Source organism: Zootoca vivipara, chromosome 1 (assembly GCF_963506605.1).
Source record: "Zootoca vivipara chromosome 1, rZooViv1.1, whole genome shotgun sequence".
Classification (NCBI taxonomy): Eukaryota; Metazoa; Chordata; class Lepidosauria; order Squamata; family Lacertidae; genus Zootoca; species Zootoca vivipara.
Genome location: NC_083276.1, coordinates 103,146,395 through 103,170,942, shown reverse-complemented (window position 1 = coordinate 103,170,942; position 24,548 = coordinate 103,146,395). Strand labels below are relative to the sequence as shown.

Sequence of the window (24,548 nt, the reverse complement as noted above, 5' to 3'; positions counted from 1 at the left end):
TCCTATAATTTTTGTTGTTTGACTGGATGCATGTATTCATCCACATACATGACCTTAATGCTGGGGGCCTGATCCTAAAGTGATCCTATGAATATGCCCTCTTGGTGGGGAGAAGCAAGAAATCATACAAATGGGAACTTTAAGACATTGGATACTACTGGCTTGGAGACTGATGCACATGTTTTGAAGGTCATGGTGGAGGAGAGGAGCACCCACCCTCTCACATTAAGACCACCACCGATAGTGTATTATTTGGAGTACAGGTCAACAAGTGAAGGACTGGATGCAGTTGAACAAATCTCACCTTGCTGATGGGTTTCCTGGTGGATATGGGGAGAAAACTTTGGAACAAAACTTAGAGTACTTGAGAATGCTTCTATCCATGTCTTAAATTTGGAAACTTAATTCATCCCTCAAAAGACTTTTATGAGGTCACCGTGTGCACATGCTTATTGACGTCTTAAACTATGGGTGGCTCGTTCTGCATCTGTCTTGAAGCATCTTAAAGTACTGTGGTGTCACTCAAGTGTGTGTCTCACCCTGCTAATCAGGAAGCTTCTGGGATGTAAGTAAAGCCTTGCTTTAACATTGTAGTTGAGTGGGAGAGGATATTAGTAGCCAGGCATTATAAGTCGGTCACTTGATTTTGAATACGCCGTGCATATGAGTATAATCATCCCTGATTGGTTGTATTCCTTATGCTAAGCAAAAAGAATATGCGCCGAAGTATCTTTTGCTGATGGACGAGCTGAAGCAAACAGACAATGGCTTCCTTCAAAGTCAACTTTGGAATTCATGGCTCATACAATATTTCAACTCGGAGCTTACTGGTTTCTGCTTTCCTCTTCCATCTCTCAGGATAAATGATACCAGACCTGTCCATGGTACAAACTCTGGGAGTGAGTTTGAGGTACAAACCTACAACCCCATTGATGCAACCAAAAGGAAAATGTCATAACACATGAGCAGGCCATGGGTTGCAACCTCTGAGTATCTTGTCCCTTCTCATGATGAAACTACCCTGAGATCCATACTATGGAACCACCTCTTTATAGAGGCTCCTCCCCTTTTCAATATGTGCCCAAATCCCTATCTGCTCCCAAGTGGCAGTTGCAAGAGCAAGTTGTGTTTATATTGGAACAAATGCAAGATGGGAATGGTCTGCAGCAGATATGGGGAACCTATGGCCCTCCAAATGTTGTTGGACTTTACTCCTATTAGCTCCAACCAGTATGGCCCAATGGTCAGGGATGGTGGAAGTTGGAGTGGTCCAACAACATGTAGAAGATCACAGGTTATCCATCCCTGACATTGAGGATTGCTATGAACAGGTTGAAAAGCCTGGCCAATCAGATGTGCTATCAACATACGTTGACACCGAGTATAGAAATAAATTATTGCTGAATTACAGTACAAAGTCAGATTAGCTGACAGGGAGCTAGAAGTCAAATGAGCCATGGCTTCTCCATTTCTACACATGGTTGGAAAACTGCAGTCCCTCTGTAAAGTTATAGGCTATGGCAATCATTCTACTCCCCTCAGCCTCTGTGTTTCAATTGAATCCAGAATACAGCTCAGTTTGAATTAGCTCTGTGCTAAAACCAGCTCCCTGATTTCTCAGTTTTCAACCTCTGTGAATAAGGCTTCTGGGTTTTTCCCTGCCTCTTTATCCAAAACACTTTAGAATTTCTTCATATTCTCAGTGGACTTGGGTAGTGAGTGTGTTTTTCTTTCCATTAAACATGTCTGCCATCTCCCTGATCTGAACTCCCTGCCTCCACATTGCAGGAGATATTTCATGACATCATCCCCAAGCTTTGATGGAAGTATGTGAAGCCAGGGTGATTGGCCGTTCAGTGCCTGAGATAGGAGCAGTCATTGGTTTTGTTTTCCTAAGTGAAGTCTTTTCTTTTACCTTAAACTTCCCACTGATTTTTTTTTGAAAAACATCTATTGATCAGTACTATTGATTTTCAGCATTACAATGACATGAATGTGTTTATATGTTCAAAACCAAACCAACCAAGCAATAAAATATTGAAACAACGACAATGGTTCTACTGCAGTTATTTCACACCAATGTTGGGGAGGATTGGGAGAGGGTAGTTGGAGGAAGAGGTGTTTAGGTGTATTGATTGGTTTACCTATACCATTCTCCCACACTGCATGAAATGATGTATAGAGCTGAGTCCCTTTTCTGTGGACAGTCTGTCAAAGGCACTCACTCTTGAAAAGGATCAGAGGCCTGAGCTCACCCAGTTGTCTGAGATTTGGGGCACAATTGACAGCTAGATGTCACGAAGTTTTCAGAGAATGGAGGCATCTGGGAAGACTGCGGAAGGAAGGAAATTCAAAAGTATCCTTGGCCACCTTGAACATAAGGTAAACACATGAAAAAACCCTGCACCCCAACCGCAAGAATGTCACCAAACGTTTCTCTCCTGTTTCTTAATAAAACGATGTTTCTTACAAATTGATGGAGAGTGGCTGAAAAATCGCAGAAGTAATTTTCAGCACAGCACTCGTTTGAATGGCTGAATAGGCCATGGTGACTGGTGCCCATTGGGCAGAAAGCAACAGCAGGTGGGGTCAGATCCAATGACGGGCTGAGAATTAGTTCTAAGCTTTGTCTCCATCCTCCTCTGTGCTGAGTCCCAAAAGGGCAATGCTGAGACTTACGGATGGAGAAAGCAGGTAGGCAAGTGGGGACTGACTGAGGGTAGACTGAGGTTGACAGGGCACCACCCCTTTTGCCTCAATAGACCACCTTCACTGTGAATAGGGTGAACCAAGCACCCCACTCCTCATGGACTAATCCTAGGAGTCCTCCCTGCCTTTGGCTGAATGCCACCACAAACCATGCAGAGCAGACAAGTCACAGCGTTCTCTAGGTGGGCGTTGCTCCCCACCCCTGATATTGCCCCCAATTTTTTTGTACATATCTTGTTTCAGTAATATTGCGTATTTTGCCAGCAATCGTAATTTGGCTGAGTTGATGCTCTTGTAATGTTTTGGTTAGAAATCAGACTAACGGCAAGTATGTGCTGCTTTCCTTTGTGGCGCTGCTGAACAGGTGGCTGTCCAAAGGGTCACTTTGTATATTTAGTATCTGAAACTTGATCGAGACCGAATCTGATTGGCTGCCCCAAGAACATCATAATTTAGGAGCTGATGCATCAGATGAATGCTGCTTTTGCCCAGCGTTTCTCAGGAGGGAGGACAGTTGGAGAGGCTTTGCTGCTAAGGAAATTTATTTAAATATTGCTGGTAAGTTCATTTTTTTTTAAAAAAAAAATGTTGTTTCGTTTTCTATACAATTTATCTTGGCCAACTAGCCAATTTGTCTCTTCAAAGGCTTTGTGTCCTGAGGGGACTTCAATCAGAATTAGAGCTAATAAACATCTATTTTTCGAGCACCTGTTTATTCTTTTCAGTGAGGCAAGTCAGGAAGGATTGTATTGGATAAGGTTTTACTGAGGAGAGATGAGGTCCTGACTGTGTAATCTGGGGATGGTAAAACATAGGAACTTGGTAGATTAATGTTCTCCTCTTTAAGAAGCTCTTGTGTTTTATTTCCTCAGAATTTTGGTGAGTTTTGGTGGCGAGGCACCACTTTTAAATCTTATTTCATTCTACCTTTGCTGAAGAAAATTGGCACTAGGAAGGGACTGTATCTAAAGAGCCTATATTTAACCCACAGTACTGGATTGCCACTTGCCTCAGAAGGAATTGCTGTTTAGCTAGCTAAACAAAACCAGCCAATCGCTCTGAGGTATTAGCTTACATGGCAAATATATTTGAACTAGGAAGCAGCTGTTGCAAACCTTCATGTCCTTGCCCGCCTTAGAAAAAAGGGGCTGCAAGCCCAGGGCACCGCAGGGCCTGCTGAATTCACCGTTCTAATGAATTCATTCATTTTATATTTCCCAGGTTTGAGAGGAAAAATACATAAAGAAAAGAGGCACAGAAGCAAACAATCCTTAAAGGCCAATGGTGGGAAGACAGACGTTAACTTCATTAACTTAAGGTTATTTGAAAATTACATTGCTGAATTTGCACATGTGCTGAAATTAGACTATTGTATTGTTAAAACAGCCTTGCAAGTAAGACCAAAGAAGTTATTAAAAACAACAACAACTGGCTGCCATTTATATTGATGTAAATGATGATGTGGCATTGATGGTCTGAAAGAAGGAAGCAGGCTGGGAAGAGAGAACTAGCTATTCTAGTTTGGAAAAGCCGTCTTGACTGGTCACCTGCAGGCGACTCATATTCAGCCTTGGTGACTAGGCAGGAGGCTTTTTATAAGCTTGTGTAACATTACTGGATAGGAGAATTCTCCACTCTTAAGGCCTACATCTCAAATCTTTAGCAAGCATATCTGACTTCAGTAATAATAATAATAATAATAATAATAATAATAATAATAATAATAATATATTTAATACCCTGCCCATCTGGTAACATGTACTGTGACACTTATTTTCTGGTTGCTGGCGAGAAAGTTCAAAGCATTATGGCTGTAATCCCACAGATCAGAACTGCATGTGATATTTCCACCCAGAAAAGATTAATGCGGATTAACCACTGCTGGTGTTTTGTCTTGTGCTGGTAGCCGCTGCCAGCCGAGAGGTGCCAATTGTTTCTCTCCTCTCCTATAAGCTCTTGCCCACAAGGTAACAGATGCATGCCTGGGGATTGCTACGGGTGTGGCTGAAAGTTTCCCACCAGTTCTTCAAAATAGAATCACGTTTATTATATGGGGTGCTCTGTTCGGCCAGAAACTTACTTTATAACAACATCTAACTTATTTTTGCATGTCACAAATATCGTAACAAAATTTTTTAAAAATTTCCCTTCCAGTAGCACCTTAGAGACTAACTAAGTTTGTCATTGGTATGAGCTTTCGTGTGCATGCACACTTCTTCAGATTTCGTGCATGCACACGAAAGCTCATACCAATGACAAACTTAGTTGGTCTCTAAGGTGCTACTGGAAGAAAAAAATTTGTTTATTTTGTTTCGACTACACCAGACCAACACGGCTACCTACCTGTAACTACAAATATCGTAGTCACAGAAGAAAATAGACACAATTTGGAATTCACTTAGCTCCACATACTTGCTTACTGACATTCTAATACCGGTAGATTAGAACTAAGTACTAGGAGAATCCTCCAGTTTGGACACCAAAAAAGCCAGTGTGATTTGGTGGTTAGAGTGTTGGACTAGTTCCTCTTGGCCATGAAACTCATTGGGTGACCTTGGGCCTAACTAACTAGAACAGTGAAATTCTGTTGCTGACGTATATAGCAGCCCTCTTGAGTGGAGAGGGCAGTGGCATCGTATCTGCAAGTCACACTCAAGGAGACTTTTGAAAATTGAGTGAGAAGATCTGAAGTAAGCTTTTAGTTATATTCAACTGAATGCAGTTAAAAGCTTTGATGTGATCGGGAATCCTGCATTATCAGGGTTCCTTACTGTGTTGGAGGTTTCTAAGTGTATTTATCGCTATGTGCTTAGAACTCCTCTTTGAATCTTTCTGTCCAGTGTTGGGGTGCAGCACACTGGTTGCAGGTTGGGGCGCATGTCCCCTACATACCCCTTCTCCATCCCATGTTGCTTGTACTCTTGAACAGGCCAAAAAGTGAAAGGTAACTTTCATAATTCAACTTAGTAGCATCAGAAATATGCAAGGCTGATGTATGGAAAGAGGACAGAGTTTCAACAATTAAAAATTTGTTGCCTAGAGTTGGGGTGGGCAGACTTCAGGCATATGAGATCCACTGTGTGTTGGTTTTTTTTTACTAGAACCCAAGATCTACCAACCATATGCAAATGATATAGGGTTGGATTAAACTAATGAGTTGTGTCAGTGGAAGCCCTGTGCAATTACTTCTGCTTGCACAGTGGGGATTCCTTCCCCTGCACCCCTAAAATTGGGGAAACCCTTGGAACAGTGTGTAGGGGGTGGAGAGGGGGGTTTCTGTCTGGCAAGCCAAAATGCTTGCCTTGATGGAACAAGCGCCTTAGCACGGTGTTGAATTCCTCCCATGTTGTTCAAATGAAAGAACAGAGCGTACATTCTAAGCCTAGGAATTTGCTTTCAGTACCAAAACCAAACTGAGCTCATAGTCCTTTCGTACAAAAATCCCCTCCTGATTAGCTTTCTTCATTTCAGTCACCTCATTTAGCCGGGGGGGGGGGCTCACTTTGTTATTGCTGTTGTTGAACCATTGTGTATCAAAAACCATTGCCGATCTACTACAAATCACCCAGAGATCTACCTGATATGCTTTCTGCCCATTGCTGGTATAGACTATGAGATATGGCTATAATTGAGAAAATTATATAAAAGGAAGGACTAAGGCAATCCAGTGTCTAATTTTAAAAACAATTATGTTCTTTCATATAGTTTTGGAAAGACAGTTGGTAATTGTATGGTTTGGAAACTAAGTAGAAAGATGCTTTGCAGTCAACCAAGTTCTGCTCAAAGGAGACCCACTGAAATTAATGGACCTAAATTGGCCATACCCATTCATTTTAATGGGTCCGCTATGGGTAGAACTAACATGGAATCCAACTAATAATTTTTTTTGGCATATTTTCTTCTTCCTCTTTCTCTCTCTCATAAGATACTGTATATTAATATTAGTATGATATTTTAACAGCATAACAAAATCTATGCATATCCTAGTTTTGGGTGGTATCCAACTAACAAGTCTCATCAGGCAATGATTTACACTTGTGCAATGTAGCTTTCCCCTCTCCTCATCCTGTGCGTGCCCTGTAAATCTGCTCTGGGGGGTTGGGGAAACCCCTCAAAGAGATTTAGAGAGTGTGCAAGAGGAGGAGAGGGGGGCAGTTCCTCTGTGCAAGGGTAAATTCTTGCACTGATGGGTACATTATTTGGATGCCTCCCTTTGGTTGCTAATGCTCTGTGGCAATGAGTTCATTGTGCTGATGTTCATTTTTCCACCTCTTTTGTGGCCAGCGAGTAGGGGGAGAAAAACTCTGCAAAGATGGAAGAAGAAGAATATGAGGAGGTTGTGGAGGTAAGACCCCAAACATTTTTACTTCCTGAGTTCTTTTGTCTCAAGAAATGTGGGTTAAATTATTGCTTAGAGGAAACACCAACAACTAATAGCAAGTCAGGAACCTGAGATTACTGCTTCTAAAATGTGGCTGTCTCCAGATCCAGTATCCTGACTGGCCATTTTTGGAAGTATATATCTGTATATGTATATGGCTGACCTCTTGCAGATGGGAAGAAAATGCAGCATGAGAAGAAAATGATGGCAATGATGCCCATCTTTATTCCCTCACCAACCCTTAGCCTTCAATCTGAGTTAAATATTTGGAAAAGTTCTATGTAGTTGATCATGGTATTCCCATTATTAAATGATATTATTATTGAACAAAATGGACATTAAGGTCAGTGATCCAGTTTGGCCATGGCTATTTGTTCATAGACAGCAGGATTGTGGCTGCCTTTCAAGGGCTTCCTGAAACTTTATGTAGCTTTTTAAAATCAAGTCCCAGCCATGAGTTGCAAACAAGACCCATATGCAAACTCCTTGTAACCACTGGGTTTTTCTCAATGGGTGTGTTTGGGAAAGGAAACATAGTTCAGAGGTAGAGCATGTGCTTTGCATGTGCAAGGTTCAAGGCCTCTCCAGGTAATACTCCTATCTTAAACCCTAGAGAAACCATGGCTAGCTAGCGTAGACAATAAATGACCTCAGTGGGCCAATGGGCCAAGACAGCTTCCTATGTGGTTTTGGCTCAATGGCATCTAATACTTATGAGCCATGATCACTACCCACACTCTGCCAACAATTAGGGGTTGAAGCTCACTGTACATATTGACTGTGAGTTTGGATATGTTGTATAAAGGTTTTATAGGGTTGTGTCCAACTATGTCATATTCAAAGTACACCCGTCAAAACCAATGGGCATGACTAACTTAAGTTCATTTATTTCAATATGTCTACTCTGCATATGGCTTAGATACAAGCCAGTCAATTCTGCTGTAATAGTATTATCTATTGTATGTTATCGATGGCAAGTGTCACCATCTAGGGTATCTTTGCCCATAATATTTTCCTTGGTTGCGGTGGCAAAAGCTGTCCTATTTTTTCACATATTCATACCTACCATGTCATAATATCTGGTATTGATGTCTGTTCTCTCGTCACTGTGTGTTTCTCATTAGACTAATAATTGTTCTCTATTTCACGGTGTCATTTTTAATGGACTTTGAATTGTGCCTATGTGGGCTTGTTTCTCCAGATGTCTGTCTGTCTTTTTTTTCCTTAAGATCTTTCTTGAGATATTCATAGCTGGACTAAAACATTATAAATAAAATGGCAACAATTGCATCTGGTATTAGTTTTAAGCTGCACAGCCCTTTCCAGAAACATTAAAAATAGCTCTGGTCTTCATCATTGCTTGCCAGTTATACCTTACTCTCATGTTTTAACTATGGGCGAAACAGACTCATGGTCAGAAACAAATTTAACATATTGCTGAGCAATGAAGCATTTGCTCACAAGGAGCCAAAATCCAAGGGCATATCATGGATGATTATTTGCTTGGACATTTTGTTTGGGACATCTGGCTCTACTGGTTTATGCAGAACCTGTAGGTCAGAGATAGGAAACCTTTCTTCTTAGTAAAGGGCCTATGCTATCAATCTGAAGTTGGCCAGTAGACCACAAGGAAAAATGCATGGTTGTGCTCCTATGATGGCACACATATAGTTTCTCACAAGCTCTCTGACAACTACATGCATATGAATGCGTATGCCTATGCATATATTCTCATTTATAAATAGAATTACCGGTAGTACAGCATTCCTACAGGCACATGCATGCACAGTGAAGCTCTCTTCCCTCTCTCCATCTACATTCTCCTTTACTGCCAAGTACCATTGGCAGGCTATGAAGAAAAAGCCAGGGGGAGAATTCTCTCCGTCTGTTCTTGTAACCCACCCAGGCACACGATGGCATTTGCAGCTTGGGAAACAAGCACATTTTCCTTCTGGAACAAAGTTATTTGCAAAAACATTCATCAGCTGCCAGCGCTGGCAATGGTGGACTCTGCCTTTAGATGGCCAGTTTCTTCAGACTTCACTTTTGGCTAATGTGGTCCATGGAAATCTGAAGGGTCATAATTGGACAATGAGTCTGAGATTCTCCATCCCTGCTCTATATTCTATTATTTGGAGGGGGGCTTTTAAGATCAGTTTTTTAAAGAATTTCCATATCTAAGAAGAACAAACAAAGAAACTGTGAGGGACAGGGGCTATCGCGAAGTCCCTCCCCTCCTGAGTTCCAGCCCAGCCCAGAGCGCGGCTGAAAGCAGGGAAAGCTCCAGCTCAAGTGGGGAAACAGGAAGTGGGGTCCAAGGCTCTAGCAGGGTAGAGGAGCCATCGTCCCAGGTGGGACAGGAAGGAGGAAGAAAGGGGGGCAGACCCATCCCCCCAACTCCGGAATTGCGCAAAAAGCGTAGGGGAAAGAGGATGGGTCTCCCCAAGTTGTTATGCTGGCGAAAAACACGCCAAACGCCATTCGGAGGTACTGATTCAAGCTGAGAAGATGTGTCTCTGTAAACAGCTCTACCTTTAGCACTGTAAATACGCAGCACCAATAAAAAGATAAAATGCAGAGCGGTGTAGAGTCGTTACTCTGAAGTAGCCCCATCCGGCCTCTGTGACAGAAACGATAAAAACTCACAGCATATAAACCTATACATCTGGTTGCAGCAAGCGCGCAAACCAAATGAGTCAGCAATATAAAATAACTCATAAATTGACAATCCATAAGACACGAATAATGAATAATGAATGTTCAGTTTGATGTAAAGCGATTTATAATATTGAGAGCAAGTATAGCCCAGTAGAGAGGCATTTGGACTTAGCTACAAGTCTACTAATCTATTTATATCTATATCAATTTAAATGTGAGTGACCATGTCATACTGTGGATGAGGGATACGAAAATAGATCATAGTGGCTCTTGCGTCATCTGTAGTATATCATCAGCTATGCCTCAGTTTCACCAGAATATACCATACCTGAAATGATACAAATAACTTCAAATAAAGATGTGTGGTAATTCTCGATGAACACTCACTTTTGTGATATTGAATGGAGTTTGAAACTGAGATGCAGATTAATGCAAGCCCTATCACTCGAATGTCTGAGAATATGCTGGTTGCTGCTATCAGTTTTATCTTGATAATGTTGTGAATCAGCTTTGGGAAATAATTTTGAATTAAGAATTAGAGCAGGCCCATCAGCAATATGTATACTTTTATACACCAAGACAGAAGTTATAAATCAGCAACACTTGCGACAATAAGACAAATTCAGTCCTAGGGTTGCTGACAAAAACATGTTCCAGTTAAGCATTTTTGGTTCTTTCGGATCTTTATTCAGTTTTGAACATATTTCATTGGTTGCATTTGTGAGAGTCCACACTCCAAAATACTCTCAGATTTGGAATCCAAATAAAAATGCAGACTAGAGAGCTGTTCACATGAATAGGAGTTTGTACCTGCATAATCTGCACTGGGTAAGCTTTGAGTAGTTGTTGGCTAATTGATTTCTCAGAGTTTTAGGGTATCTCTTTAGCAGGAAGAATGACATCCTGATAGTACTGAAGGAATTTCGGCATGCTACTTTTGGGATCATTTCCATGGGGATTGCCTAGAAGTTGTGATTAGATTTGGTTAGGTTAACAAGATTCTGGAGGCCATGGTTTCTATTTTATTAAGTCCTTGCAGTAAGGATGTAATGCTTAAATTTTACATGGTAGGCCTGATTCTTTCTTCACTGTAATAGTGGAAGTGGAGTAGGCAAGCCCCAATACCAGTCCCATCTCATCCTTTTTATTTCTGGGCTCGCAAATGGATGTTGAGGCTGAACATTAGATATTAGATTTGTTCCATATGAAATATGAGCCTCTGATCCCTATGGGAACTCAGTTCAGGCCTGACATGGTCAGCTGCAATACTGGATACTTCATGGAGTATTAATGAGATTAGTTCACGACATACGTAGAAGAAATGAATCAAAGGTATGAGTGCACCTTTAGGTTCATTGATCATTCATCCTGACTGTTTGCAAGGAGATTAGATGACACCAGATATTTACTGAACTGATTTGTTTGTAGTTAGGTTGACCCACGTTGAATCAAACAAGGGTAATCTCACACCATCCAATGCATTTTCCTGTCACTTTCTTTATTACAAAAAATGCCAATTGGGGCCAAGGGAAGAGATTGAGTTTGTGGCTCAAGAGCTCTAAACCAACTTCAATTGTGCAACCTGCTAGTATGTTTTCCTGACTATTTCCAAGAGTTGACATTTGAATCTTTCTGTGAAACATGTCTCCCTCCCCATTCAAAAAACTAGTGACCCATGGGAAATGGGGCTTCAGCTGAGTGTATGTGTATAGGAGACTCTGCAAGTGTAGCTAGAGATATACAGCCTTGGGTCCTTAGATGGGGCTCAGTGGGGCACAGTGTCCAAAACCTAAGATGTTGGGAGACAAGGTATTTCACACTTGCTACAGCCTTTTCCATATGTGTTGAGGGCGATCTGACCTTGAAAACCTACTTATGTTCATGAATTGCTCTTTGCTGTAGTGAAACTAATGTTTGTAAACCTTCACCTGTTTCTTTGCTGGTGGGAATCTTCAAGAATTTTCCAGCAGGACGTTACCTCTACTACCAAAACATTTCTTCAGCCCTACTTTTTATTCTTTGAGTTAAAGGGAAAGATGTGTCTCTTTATGAATGATATTGTGAAAAATAACAAGGTCTCTCCTTTGTTTATAGTACTACATTGAAGAGGAGGTCATTGAGGGTGAACCGGGAGAGGTAAAAGCCTCTGTTTTATGAACAAACCCTTTAGTTTGTTATTTTTAATGCTTTTTCTGGATTTTATGTGTTCCCACATAATAATCCACTAGGATGTGAAATTCATCCGGTACCCCATAGAACTGTGTGACCAATGACTTACCAGTAATCAAGAAATATGGCTTGATTATTAACGCAGAGTATTAACACAATAGTCAAAGAAGTACCTTTCTCCCCTGATGCTGTGTGGATGGCATTAATTTGCAAAGGGCTCTAATGGCACTGTATTCTTTTGCTCCTGTAATTGTTATTATGCTCAGTGCTTTGTACGCTATTAGATAAGGTTTTTCTTAACTGTTTGCTTCCCTTTGGATGGATGCAGATTCAGAGTACAATCTGCATCCCAGAAAAACCACTAGCTAATATTTCATGGGCTTTAGTGGTTATGACTATACCTCTCACGTTGATATCATGATAGTGCTGCTTCAGTTTACAGAAAACAGTGAACAGTACTCAAGAACCACCAAATAAAAATGTCATTTAAAAGAGGAATGGAATAGATTCAAAATAAGAAATGTACCAAAGTCTTCTTCCTGCATACTTTTATACTTGTACACGTCAGTCCTGTATTCATTCATTGTGTGGTGTCATCCATTTTCATCATGCACACGCCAATATTGTGTTCCTATCTTTCGTTTCTTCTTTTGCATCTTCATGGAATCACTGCAGAATTTATGAAAAAAAATTGATTCAATCGATTCTCCAAATGTTTCTGTTTCAAAGCTTTACGAGATGAAATATTTCTTCAGGCTTTCAGTAACATGTTATCTGATTGGAGAGGGTGGGGGTGTTCTGCAAGTAAAATAGAATATTTTAATATGTTGTATACTATATCTACCACTTTCAGGTAAATTATATATATGCTGCTTCAGTTTTATGAAGTAAAGTTGCCTTATACATTTTTTTTTTAAAAAAATGACCTCATATACATCTTGCAGAGACACTGATTATTCTTTTTTAGCGATTCTTTGATCATGTATTCTGGTGTAATCTCACTCATTTTAATCTTACTAAAGGTTATTCCAAAGTATAACAGTTTGAAGAGCTTTTCTGCTCTCTGAGCCTACCCCATCCACATTCAAAATTCCTCTTGACGTCAGTGGGAGTTCTCTGTGTGCAATGTTGGTGTGAAAAACTCTTGTGAAATCCAACCCCGGCGGTGAATAACCAGAAACCTTTATTTAGAAAAGAGCCAACCTTTTGAACAGCCAACCTGTTTCTCAGGGAAACAGCTTGGGTGATGTGTGTCATGTTAATATAATAAGAACATTAGGGCATGCCTCAAATGGAAGGGGGACTTATATTGGGGGGCCAATGTAATAAAATGAGATGCGGGTGGCGCTGTGGGTTAAACTACAGAGCCTAGAGCCTGCCGATCAGAAGGTCGGAAGTTCGAATCCCTGTGACGGGGTGAGCTCCCGTTGTTCGGTCCCAGCTCCTGCCAACCTAGCAGTTCGAAGCACGTCAAAGTGCAAGTAGATAGATTGGTACCGCTCTGGCGGGAAGGTAAACGGCGTTTCCGTGCGCTGCTCTGGTTCACCGGAAGCGGCTTTGTCATGCTGGCCACATGACCTGGAAGCTGTACACCGGCTCCCTTGGCCAATAATGCGAGATGAGTGCTGCAACCCCAGAGTCGGTCACGACTGGACCTAATGGTCAGGGGTCCCTTTACCTTTAATGTAATAATAATAATAATAATAATAATAATTTCATTATTCATACCCAGCCCATCTGGCTGCAGTGTCATACCTCATTGTGCCCGCACCGCAGCATTGCTAACTCATGGCTGATGCTTCCCAGGAGTCCTCTCTGACACATTCACACACAGAATGTGAACCAAAATATTTGTGAATACCCTGAAACTTCTAGCAGTGATCTCTGCAGTCACAGTGATAGATTCTGCAGCTTCTGAGTGAATTAACCTTACAAAAGCTATTGCAAATATACTGTCTGGATAGGGTGGCCACTTATAAATCTCCCTTCAAAAGAGCAAATGCACCACCATAAAAGAGGGCAAAAGGGCACCTATTTGCATAAAATTTGCATATGCTAATTTATATATGTAAATTTGATGCAAATTCAAAAAATAATTCCCGCAATCTAAATAGAAAAGAATAACATCTCACCACTGTGGGGAAGATTGTGACCGGGTGACCTGTGCAGATGCTAACTCAGGCTTCCTCAAACTCGGCCCTCCAGAAGTTTTGAGACTACAGTTTCCATCATCCCTGGCCACTGGTCCTGCTAGCTAGGGATCATGGGAGTTGTAGGCTAAAAACATATGGAGGGCCGAGTTTGAGGAAGCCTATGCTAACTGGTGATAGTCTTCTTTAATGCTCCCCCACTGTACAGGTCTTTCTTTAAACCACAGATGGAATGGATAGAAATGTCCTCTGTCAGGTCTTCAAACAAAGGACTTCCCCTCTGTAGGGCACATGGGACACACTATCCCAAACATATGGTCACCACAGATTCCTCTCATCCAATTTCTCCCCCCCCCCACTCCCCAGTTAGTCCAATTGCATGTTTGGATTTTTACTCCATGTTGTATATGGAGAGGAAAGCGAGGGCTGGGAGCTGTCCATTGAAAATGGAAACCCGGGTCTATGGGCAGCCCATATTGGAAACATTGATTTTATTTTATTTTGCCGATTTTTTTGGCAATAGTTTAATTTTTGTTTTAATTTTATTTTGCAAAAAAAGAAAAGAGAAAAAAACACTAAACAACTTTTATGTCCGGATTTTCACTTTTTGAAATATGGCAACCCTAGGAAAGCTGTTTATAAGACTTATCCCAAATGTGTTAATTCAGTAAGTCCTTTCAACCACCACACAGGTACATTAAGTTATTTTATATTTTATGAGGAAACTGTGCAAACAACAGTCAGTACAATCCATTGATGGGGTGAGGGTTAATATTTTTTGTTTTGTTTTGCAGCATGCATGAAAACTGTTAGAGACTCTTTCTGAACAAGCCCCTGTGTATCTGGCTTTCGCTGATCTTGAAATGCAGTGACCTGATTCACATATCACATTAACCCATGGTTAAAATAACCTTTTAACATTATTTTAACCATAGTTAAAATATGAAACCATGGGTGCGTCGCTCCTCTCCCGCTCCTGCAGCACTACTGGGAAGCGAGTCATGGTGGGGCTTGTTGTGTAATCCAAACCTGCACTTGTGGTTTCTTTCCCCCAGACGAATCCCTAGGGGTAAACCAAACACCAGGCCATGGTTTGTTTTCTAGCAGCATGATGGAAGCAGACGTAAAGGAAGTGTGCAACCAGGGGTGGAGGAAGGGGGTGGGGGCGGTCCGCCCCGGGTGTAATCACTGAGGGGGGTTGACATTTGGTGCGCCGCCTGCCTGTATTTTTCAAGCCTACCCTGAGCCGTTGGGGGAAGGGGCGGAGCTGCGCCACCTTGCCTCCCCCCTCCCCCCTTCATTTTGACAGCTCGGGGGGAGGCTTGGGAGTCACAGATAGGTGGTGCGCCATTGCCCGCCGCTCCCGAGCTGCTTCCTTGGGGGGGGGGAAGCCTCCTCCAAGCTGTCAAAAGGAAGAGGGAAGGGAGGAAGGCTGCTGGCAAAGCAGCGTGGCTCCCTCCTTCCCACCTAGGAAGCAGCCCTCCATGCGCGTCTCTCTCTGCCCCAGGTGTCTTGCTCGCTGCAGGTGGTGCCTCCTTGAGACACTCGCCCCACCCCCTGGGATGCTCACCCCATCCCCATGGCCTTGCCTCCGGGTGCACAGCACGTGTGCCACTCTGGGGGCTGAAGCAGCTAGCTCCGCCTCTGAGTGCAACCTCTTTAATTTCAGCAGCATGCACCAGCACGCTGCTTGTTCACATTAAACCATGGTTTGTTCTAACTATAATTTAACGTGACATGAGAACCAGGCCACTGTATATTATAGAAACTTTTTTTAAAAAATGAAGAGGAGATAAAAGTTTGGTTGGTTGCAAGTTGCTTTGAGTTGCCCCGGGCGAGAAAAAGCAGCAAACAAATTTAATAATCAATGACAAAGTGATGATAGTAATAAAAGGTTCTACAGCTATTACAAGGTGCTAATTGAAACCCACAATACTTCCCCACATTCCTAGATAATTACGGAGATCACGGAGACAACGTACACCACTGGATCTGCTCCTCACACAGTAACCACTACAAAGCATACTACTGAAACCATGGACACCGCTCACAAGGCCTCTCCTCCTGTCAGAAAAAAGGTTGTACGGAAAAAAGTGGACACGTCAAAGTTCATGACACCTTACTTGGATCACAGTTCGAAAATGCAAAAGCTCTTCAGTAACGTAAGTCAGAAGTTGTTTCTAACCTCTCCCGTTTGAAGCAGTTGAGTCCCAAATGTGTGAGCTGTATGGTTTTATATTGTTATATTTGCATTGTACATAGTTGGTTTTTTTAAAAAAAATCTCAGTTGTTTTCAATTTTGAAATCTTTGCTTGTTTTTTTTTAAAATGAATATTATAGCTAGCAACATTACAAATGACACTCACCTGTTATTTTCAATGTAGTAAATATTGGTAACAATGATTTATCCACTCTAAGGGTGTGGAAGGAAGGAGGAGGCCTGGCCTCATCTCCACAGAGCTAATTTTCAAAATTATATTGGCATCTGCACAGCAGTTCCATCCCTACCATAAAGCCTAAAATTTGATGAAGAAAATTAATTTCTGTCCCCCCCCCCAGAGCACTACTTAGGGAAATAGAAGACATAGGTTGCTTCTTCCTGCTTTAAACTATCTTTCACACTAGGCTTGTATTTCTCTCCTTAGGGGTGCATAGAATGTCTCTATGTTGTTGTTGTTGTTTAGTCGTTTAGTCGTGTCCGACTCTTCGTGACCCCAGGGACCATAGCACGCCAGGCACTCCTGTCTTGCACTGCCTCCCGCAGTTTGGTCAAACTCATGTTCGTAGCTTTGAGAACACTGTCCAACCATCTTGTCCTCTGTCGTCCCCTTCTCCTAGTGCCCTCAATCTTCCCCAACATCAGGGTCTTTTCCAAGGATTCTTCTCTTCTCATGAGGTGGCCAAAGTATTGGAGCCTCAGCTTCACGATCTGTCCTTCCAGGGAGCACTCAGGGCTGATTTCCTTCAGAATGGATAGGCTTCATCTTCTTGCAGTCCATGGGACTCTCAAGAGTCTCCTCCAGCACCATAATTCAAAAGCATCAATTCTTCGGCGATCAGCCTTCAGTCTCTATAAATACCACTTAAAATCTTCAGGTGGAAGCATTTCCACATCATAGTTCCCAGAGGATTCACAATAAAAGCTCGATAGCATATTGACTCTCTCCTCATTTTGCTCTATTTTCCCTTCCAGAACAAGTACAAAGAGAAGCATGAGAAGGAGAGAGGGAAGCCATATGCAATCACAAGTGACACCCCTGAACTTCGAAGAATCAAGAAAGCCCAGGACCAGCTCAGTGAGGTAAGCGCCAGGGCTGTCAGAGCATTTAAGCAGTCAGCTGTGCCTCTCTAAAGCTATTTTAATTCTAGTGAGGAAGGCAGGAGCCACATGGATAAAGTTACAGTAAGCCAATCTGGAGCCTTAGGAAAAAAATGTTGCTAAGATTCTTGGCATAGCAAACTGCAGACTCTGCATCAAGCTAGAAATTCTAGGATTCAGATTAAACGCCTAGATACCTGTGAGTCAAGGAGGGAGGAATAATCGCTTTTGACCAGCGACACCCACCCACCTAAAAACATACACATGTTCTTATTCAATAAAGGAAATGTGGGCATAGAGGCACTGTGGTCAAAGTTTAGCAAACACAGGCTGGGTGCTGATGTGCACTCAGATAACTCACCTACATTGAGATGCACATCCATAGCTGGGCATCTCTGATGAAGCCTCCACTTCCACTTAATGGTATACAGTGGTGCCTCGCTTAACGAATGCCCTGCTTAACGAAATTTCCGCTTAACGAAAGGTTTTTTTCTACTGGAGGTTGCCTCGCTAGACGAATTCGTTTTGTGAAAAATTCGTCTAGCGAATCGCGGTTTCCCATAGGAATGCATTGAAATTCAATTAATGTGTTCCTATGGGCAAAAAAAAATAAAATAAAAATTTCAATGCATTCCTATGGGATTCGCTAGACAAATTTTTCGTTATAAGAAAAGACCCGTGGAACGAATTAAATTCGTCTAGCGAGGCACCATTGTAGTTGGAAGCGGACATTTTCAGCTGCTTAAAATTTTCACGCTTGTAAAACATGATGATGGCATGTATCTGTTGTGTATGCTGTTCATGATGGGTTCCCCATTCTGTATATGTGGTTTCCGTAGGTTCAATATCGCATGGCTGGTGACGCGGCGAAGACTAACTGTCATGTGGATGGACAAGCGAGAGACATAGAACACGCAAAGAAGGTCTCCCAGCAAGTTAGCAAGGTAAGTCCAAAAAGCAGGAAGGTTGCAGATGTGGTGAATCTCTCTGGGGAGTAAATTCCACATTCGTGAAGCTACCACTGAATTTCTTCTTCTTCTTTAGAGGATATTTGGCTAGGTGCTTCACTTAACCTTGTGCAACCCATTGCCGGTTTGTCTCCCTAGGTGTTATACAAACAGAACTGGGAAGAGAATAAGGAAAAGTACCTGCTCCCCCCTGATGCTCCTGAGTTTCTGCAGGCTGTAAAAGCTTCCGAAATGTACAGCAAGGTAGGCCAGGCCCTGAAAGGCCCTGTATTATTTCCCCATTCATTTGGTGCCTCCTTCGTTCAGCTTATGTTTCCCAAATGGAACATGTTGTTGTTGTTTCCCTTTTTCTAAGAAACGATACACCGAAGACTGGGAATCGGACAAAGCATTATTCTACCCATACGACGACAGCCCTGAACTAAGGAGAGTAGCACAGGCGCAAAAGTCCCTCAGTGATGTAAGTACCGAGATGCTGCTAGTGCGATGTGGACCTGTGTTGTTGGATAAGGGAGTCCGTGTTTAACACGCTTCAGGCGGCAAACACTTGATAGCATCATTAAGATATTTTAGTCAGCATGAGGGTGTGGGTGGGTGTTCTCTTCCTAAGCTGAAATGTAAGGATAACAACTTGTCCTTCAAGCAGCATGCAGCTGCACTCCTAAGCACGTTTGCTAGGGGGTAAGGTGGGTGGTGCTGTGGGTTAAACCACAGAGCCTAGGGGTTGCTGATCAGAAGGTTGGCGGTTCGAATCCCTGTGATGGGGTGAGCTCCCGTTGCTTGGTCCCAGCTCCTGCCCACGTAGCAGTTTGAAATCACATCAAAGTGCAAGTAGATGAATAGGTACTGCTCCGGCGGGAAGGTAAACAGCATTTCCGTGCGCCGCTCTGGTTCACCAGAAGCGGCTTAGTCATGCTGGCCACATGACCTGGAAGCTGTATGCCGGCTCCCTCGGCCAATAGAGCGAGATGAGCGCCGCAAACCCCAGAGTTGGTCATGACTGGACCTAATGGTCAGGGGTCCCTTTACCTTTAAGGCTCCCTGACATCACTGAGACTTACTTCAGAGTAAACCTGATTAGGATTGCCAAACACTATAGAGCAGTTGTGCTAATTTGATTGCATTTATTTTACTAGTGAGTGCAAACTAGCTCCTCTGTGAATAGCCATGTTAAGAGAAAGCAAGAGTGAATGTCTTCCTTGTCTATCCCTGTTATTTCAGATTGTCTACAAAAAGGGGCACGATGAACGCAAAGCTAAATACACTTCTCTGCCAGACCCACCTGATGTGGAGCTTGCCAAGAAAGTGACCCGACAGCTTAGTGACGTGAGTATACTGTAGTGTTAATTCTTAGCATAGAGGGCAGGGGAAATACCAAGTGCTGTAAAAGGCAAAGCTATACTTACCACGTAGCCTTCTGCAGTCATTGCGTGGACAGGCGGAGTCCCCCAAACCCACAGGCAGCCCCCCGAGCGGAATAAATACACGAGATAACGTGCTATGGGATTCAAATTGGCCACAACTTTATTCAAATTCAGATGTAGGGAGACCTTGGCTTCAGGCATTGGGCGTTATCCTTCCCAGTCCCCAGCCGGGGTTCTGGGAGGCTTCGGGGTCATCCACATGTATGGGGGTTGGGGTTGGCTCTGGAGAACGTATGTTCAAGCAGAGAGAGCCTGCCCCCTGTTCACCGCCGCTGGTAGGGGGAAGTGATGACACCTATTGGCATGGTCAAGGCTTCCCCCAATACCCCGATCTTGTCGACGCAAGGGGGTGAGGTCTCCGCCTCACACCCCTCCCTCTAGGAAAATTGCCAAAGAATTCCGCCCAAGGCCTGACACCGCCAAGTTGTGACGTATTGCTACGGGAAAGGCGAAACCTGCCAATGCAGGGAAATTCCTTTCCGACCCTTCAACAGCGGCCTTGACGTAGCAGCGCCTGAGAACCTGTAGAGAAAAGGTTAGCCTGCAAAGGAAATTGAACGAGGGTGTGGAGGGTGAGTGAAGCTCTGGAACCAACTGGTGCTTGGAGGTAAGATTCAAAGGCTATTGTCCAAGCCGGTTTGTCCCTCCCCTTACCTGGCCATCCCCTGGCAACACCTCCCCGGGCAGGATTGAATGCCAGGCCCGGGTAGGCGGAGACCCCTGGCATCCTACCTGGGAAGGTGGTGCCAGTCCTGAACTTCCATGGAGCCGCCCTCTGGGATCAGGGGGCTGCGCGCGTCCACGCAAAAAACGCCCCACCATTGATGTGTGGAGCGGTCATTCTGGTCGCATCTCGATTTGCTGTTGAATCTTACCTCTCCTTCTCTTCCACCCTCTTTTCTAGCAGGCTTTTTCTCATTTACATTCAGCATTTAAAAATAACTACCCATCTGATTCGTGTTTGATAGTACCACTGGTTCTGCTAGCTAGGGATGATGGGTCTCCAAAAACAGCTAGAGACCCAAGTTTGGGAAACCCTGGTCTAATTCCATTTTGAATCTTTCTAAGTTGGTGGCCATCAGTACATCTGGTGGCAGAGAATTCCATAGTTTAACTATATATTGTGTGAAGAAGCGTTTCCTCTTGAATATTTTACCTTTCAACTTCATTATAAGAGCCTTGCTCGATCAGACCAAAGGCAATTAGGCAATCTATTGTGTGAGGTAATTCATTTATGGAAACCTCCGCTGAAGAGACCTAAAATGCTAAAAAAATAAAAATAAATGTGCCTCTCCATTCCATTTCCATACAAAATAATGCTTCACAGACTTGGGAAATGTGACGGCAAACAGAATGCCCATATCTGATTTCATGCGTTGAATTAATTGCACAACTGATGAATTCCACAACCATGAAGCATGACTAATAAAGTTGATATTTAGGTATAATTAATCTAGTACCATGATGGAAAGAAGAGGGATGAAATTAATGGGGTTGTGTAATTTGTTGTAAATAGCCAGTAAATGAAACTCAGAACCAAAGTAGATTGTGATAACAAAAATAATGTCTGACCCTCTCATTTATGTTAGTCATGAACTACTGCATTTTTCATTGTTCTCTTCCTTTAATGGAATGTATTTTAATATATCTCACTACTGGTGGCGCTGTGGTCTAAACCACAGAGCCTCTTGGGCTTGCCGATCAGAAGCTCAGTGGTTCGAATCCCCGCAATGGGGTGAGCTCCCATTGCTCGGTCCCTGCTCCTGCCAACCTGATGTGCAGTTCAAAATGTGACCATCAAAAGCACATCAAAGTGCAAGTATCTTCCTGCGGGAAGATAAACGACGTTTCTGTGCACTACTCTGGTTTACCAGAAGTGGCTTAGTCATGCTGGCACATGACCCGGAAGCTGTACGCCGGCTCCCTAGGCCAATAACGCGAGATGAGCGCCACAACCCCAGAGTCGTCCGCAACTGGACCTTACGGTCAGGGATCCCTTCACCTTTACCTTAACTGGTCTCTCTAATTTTCTCCAAACTTACCTTTTAGGGATAGGATAGGCAACTACAGGAACGGAGCACAGACCAGAAGTCTAGGGCAGGAAGGTTAATAAGAGTAGTTTGGAAGCCAAGGCTTTTTGGTGGTGGGAGAAAATAAGATAATTGAGTTAGTGGGAAAGCGCTGTAGCTCAGTGGTAGAACATCTTCCTTGCCTGCAGAGTTCAATCTCCAGCATCTTCAGGTATGACTGGGAGACATCCCTGCCTGAAAACCCAGACAAACACTACCAGTCAGTGTAGACAAAACTGAGCTAGATAGACTAGTGGTCTGACTCCATAGATCCTGGGGTTTTGGGTGACCCCCTTTCTTTCCTGTCTGTCAGCACCACCACTTACACAATTAGTGAGAAACTTTCATACGCCTATGTAGCCTTTTGTTCCATAAGGGGTACATTTTATATTTATTGTGATTCCTTATCTTAGGGCCAATAACAGGTGTGTAGATTCTACATTACTGTGAAGATTTGATTGAATTCTATACAAATTCTGGCTTCTACTGTAGCATACATAAAATACATGAAATGCAGCCAGAATTTTAATTGCAAAAGGTTGGAAAGGAGAAGCTATCCCATCCAAATTAGACTGGCAAAACAAATTGTGAGAATATACAGAACTAGTCAGATTATCAGCAAGGTTCCGAGATGTTACCAATGAAAAATTCAATAGGGAGTGGGATGTATACAGCGTTTATTTAAAAGAACATTGCAAAAATGTAAATCCGTTGGCAGATCTGGATTGACTTTCTGCATATAATAGAAGAATCTTATAAAATTAATGTAACTGAAACAACCTAGAGGAGACAAAATTTAGTGTGCAGATAAAGAATGTAATTTGGGAACCACAATAGGGGGACCGGAGGTCATGTTGACTCCAACTACAAATTGTTACATGCAACAAGCACCAACTATGGAATGAATGTTTGTTTTTGTTTTTCCTTTCTGTTGATTACTTATGCTACACAGTTTTTAAAACCAATAAAGCAGAGAGAGAGAGAGAGAGAGAGAGAGAGAGAGAGAGAGAGAGAGAGAGAGAATTCTATACAAATTCAAGTTGCAGTTCTCTCACCTCCCAATAATGCTCAGGAGTAAAAAAAAGGGGGGGGACATTTAAGGGGATGTTGAAAAGTATAGCGGTTTCATAGCAGCTGTGATGAAACAAACATATTATAGGAGTTGATGTGGTTCCTTTACTTTAGTTGGCTGTGCACAGTTCAATATTTGTTTTTGTTTTCTACAGCGCAACTATCATGAAGACTATAACAAGAAGAAGGGCAAATGGAGCCAAACTCCATGCTATGATGTTGCAGTTGCCAGAATGAATGCTGATAACTTGAGCCCGGTAAAGAAAGTGTATTGCTTATCAGCAAATGAGTATGGATATTGTGCTTTAATCATTGCGTTTCCGCGCTGCTTTCTAGATTCTCATTTCCTTTCCCCATTTAAACTCCAATTTAGACCTCAGTTTTACTGAACTGAGTATAACTATATTTTCTGCTCCTTACAGAGAAAATACCAAGAAGACTGGGAGAATCAGAAAGACCAAATCTACTTCATGCAGACTGAAACACCAGAGTATGCAGTTAATAAGAAAGCTGGAGATGCTGCCAGTAAGGTATGCTTAATATTCTCAGTACTTATTTAGATTGTGCCCTCTCTGAAATACTTTAGCAATTTCCCAATCCATATTTGAATAGGTACCCACTGTTTATTCCCATTTCGCAAATGAAATGAATATTGCATCCATTTTCAACATGTTCAAGGCCTTTTGCTGCCCTAGGTGGAATGGGTTGAACCTGGGATGAAGGCATTTCTATGTGAATTCAGAACATGTCATAGGGAGTATCATTGATTGGCTCTCTGTTTGCATGCAGAAGGGTGCATGCTGCCAAATGAATGCTCAGCTTCTGTGGGCTGCCCTTGTATTGTGCTGCCCCAGGTAGCTGCTTAATCTGCCTCTGTGGTCAAAGTCACCTTGCTGCTGGGCTCCGCAACATTGAGTGTTTGGCAATTCTCTTGGCTCTTAGTATTACTGAAGACACTGAGCACTGACAATACAATTTTTTGCCCATTGTTATCTTTCTCAAGATTCCATAGCATACTTTCAGCACAATGGATAATACAGCCTGAAAAGAGGTTTTGTTTTTTTCAAGCACACACACAGAGCATCACTTGCAGGTATAACACATTTTACTTACATCACATGAGATGAGCACAAACAGCTGCTTGAATCACAGAAGAAATGCCAACTGTTGACTGTAAATGACACTAAATTTCTTAAGAGTCTTAGTTTTGTGCTTTTCCCTCGCTGAAGAAGCTAAGTAAATCACTCAAACATATTTTATAAAAAGAATTGAAAGATAAGCAACACTATAAATAGTGCCAACCAGGAATTTAAGATACTCAAAAGTACACAATTTTGGAAAAGTGAGTAAGTATTTTTCTTCTTAATTTTGCTAGATAAAATACAGAGAAGATTATGAAAAATCCAAGGCTTCTACAGATTATAATGTGCTTCCAGCTACAGAGAACCCACTGCTCAAACATCTGAAAGCTGCTGCAAATCTTGTGAATGATGTAAGTGTGGTTCGTTTCTCCAGGGATAGTTTTGGCCAAGACCAATCAATAGTTTGTTGTAGCCATTTATTATTCAGAATTAGGACTCTCTTTATGGATTTGCTTTGCAAGCCTATGGATTTACTTTGCAAGTTAGCT

The 24,548-nt window shown here is 42.4% G+C and overlaps 1 protein-coding gene across 48 annotated transcripts in view; it reads left to right on the top strand.

Moving 5' to 3' along the window:
* Window positions 1-3,115: 3,115 nt before the first annotated feature.
* NEB (nebulin) overlaps window positions 3,116-24,548 on the top strand; it is a 165,752-nt gene continuing 144,319 nt past the window's right edge. For 47 of the 48 annotated variants that reach the window (XM_060279866.1, XM_060279768.1, XM_035131587.2 and 44 more), the window contains exons 1-13: window positions 3,116-3,267; window positions 3,931-4,027; window positions 6,994-7,054; window positions 11,843-11,884; window positions 16,020-16,229; window positions 17,261-17,368; window positions 18,226-18,330; window positions 18,493-18,597; window positions 18,710-18,814; window positions 19,576-19,680; window positions 23,074-23,175; window positions 23,341-23,448; window positions 24,294-24,410. In XM_060279866.1, coding sequence (XP_060135849.1) covers window positions 7,022-7,054; window positions 11,843-11,884; window positions 16,020-16,229; window positions 17,261-17,368; window positions 18,226-18,330; window positions 18,493-18,597; window positions 18,710-18,814; window positions 19,576-19,680; window positions 23,074-23,175; window positions 23,341-23,448; window positions 24,294-24,410 — 1,140 coding nt within the window. In that variant the 5' untranslated portion in view covers window positions 3,116-3,267; window positions 3,931-4,027; window positions 6,994-7,021. The remainder of the gene's footprint in view (window positions 3,268-3,930; window positions 4,028-6,993; window positions 7,055-11,842; window positions 11,885-16,019; window positions 16,230-17,260; window positions 17,369-18,225; window positions 18,331-18,492; window positions 18,598-18,709; window positions 18,815-19,575; window positions 19,681-23,073; window positions 23,176-23,340; window positions 23,449-24,293; window positions 24,411-24,548) is intronic. The other variant, XM_060279718.1, reaches the window with a different exon arrangement.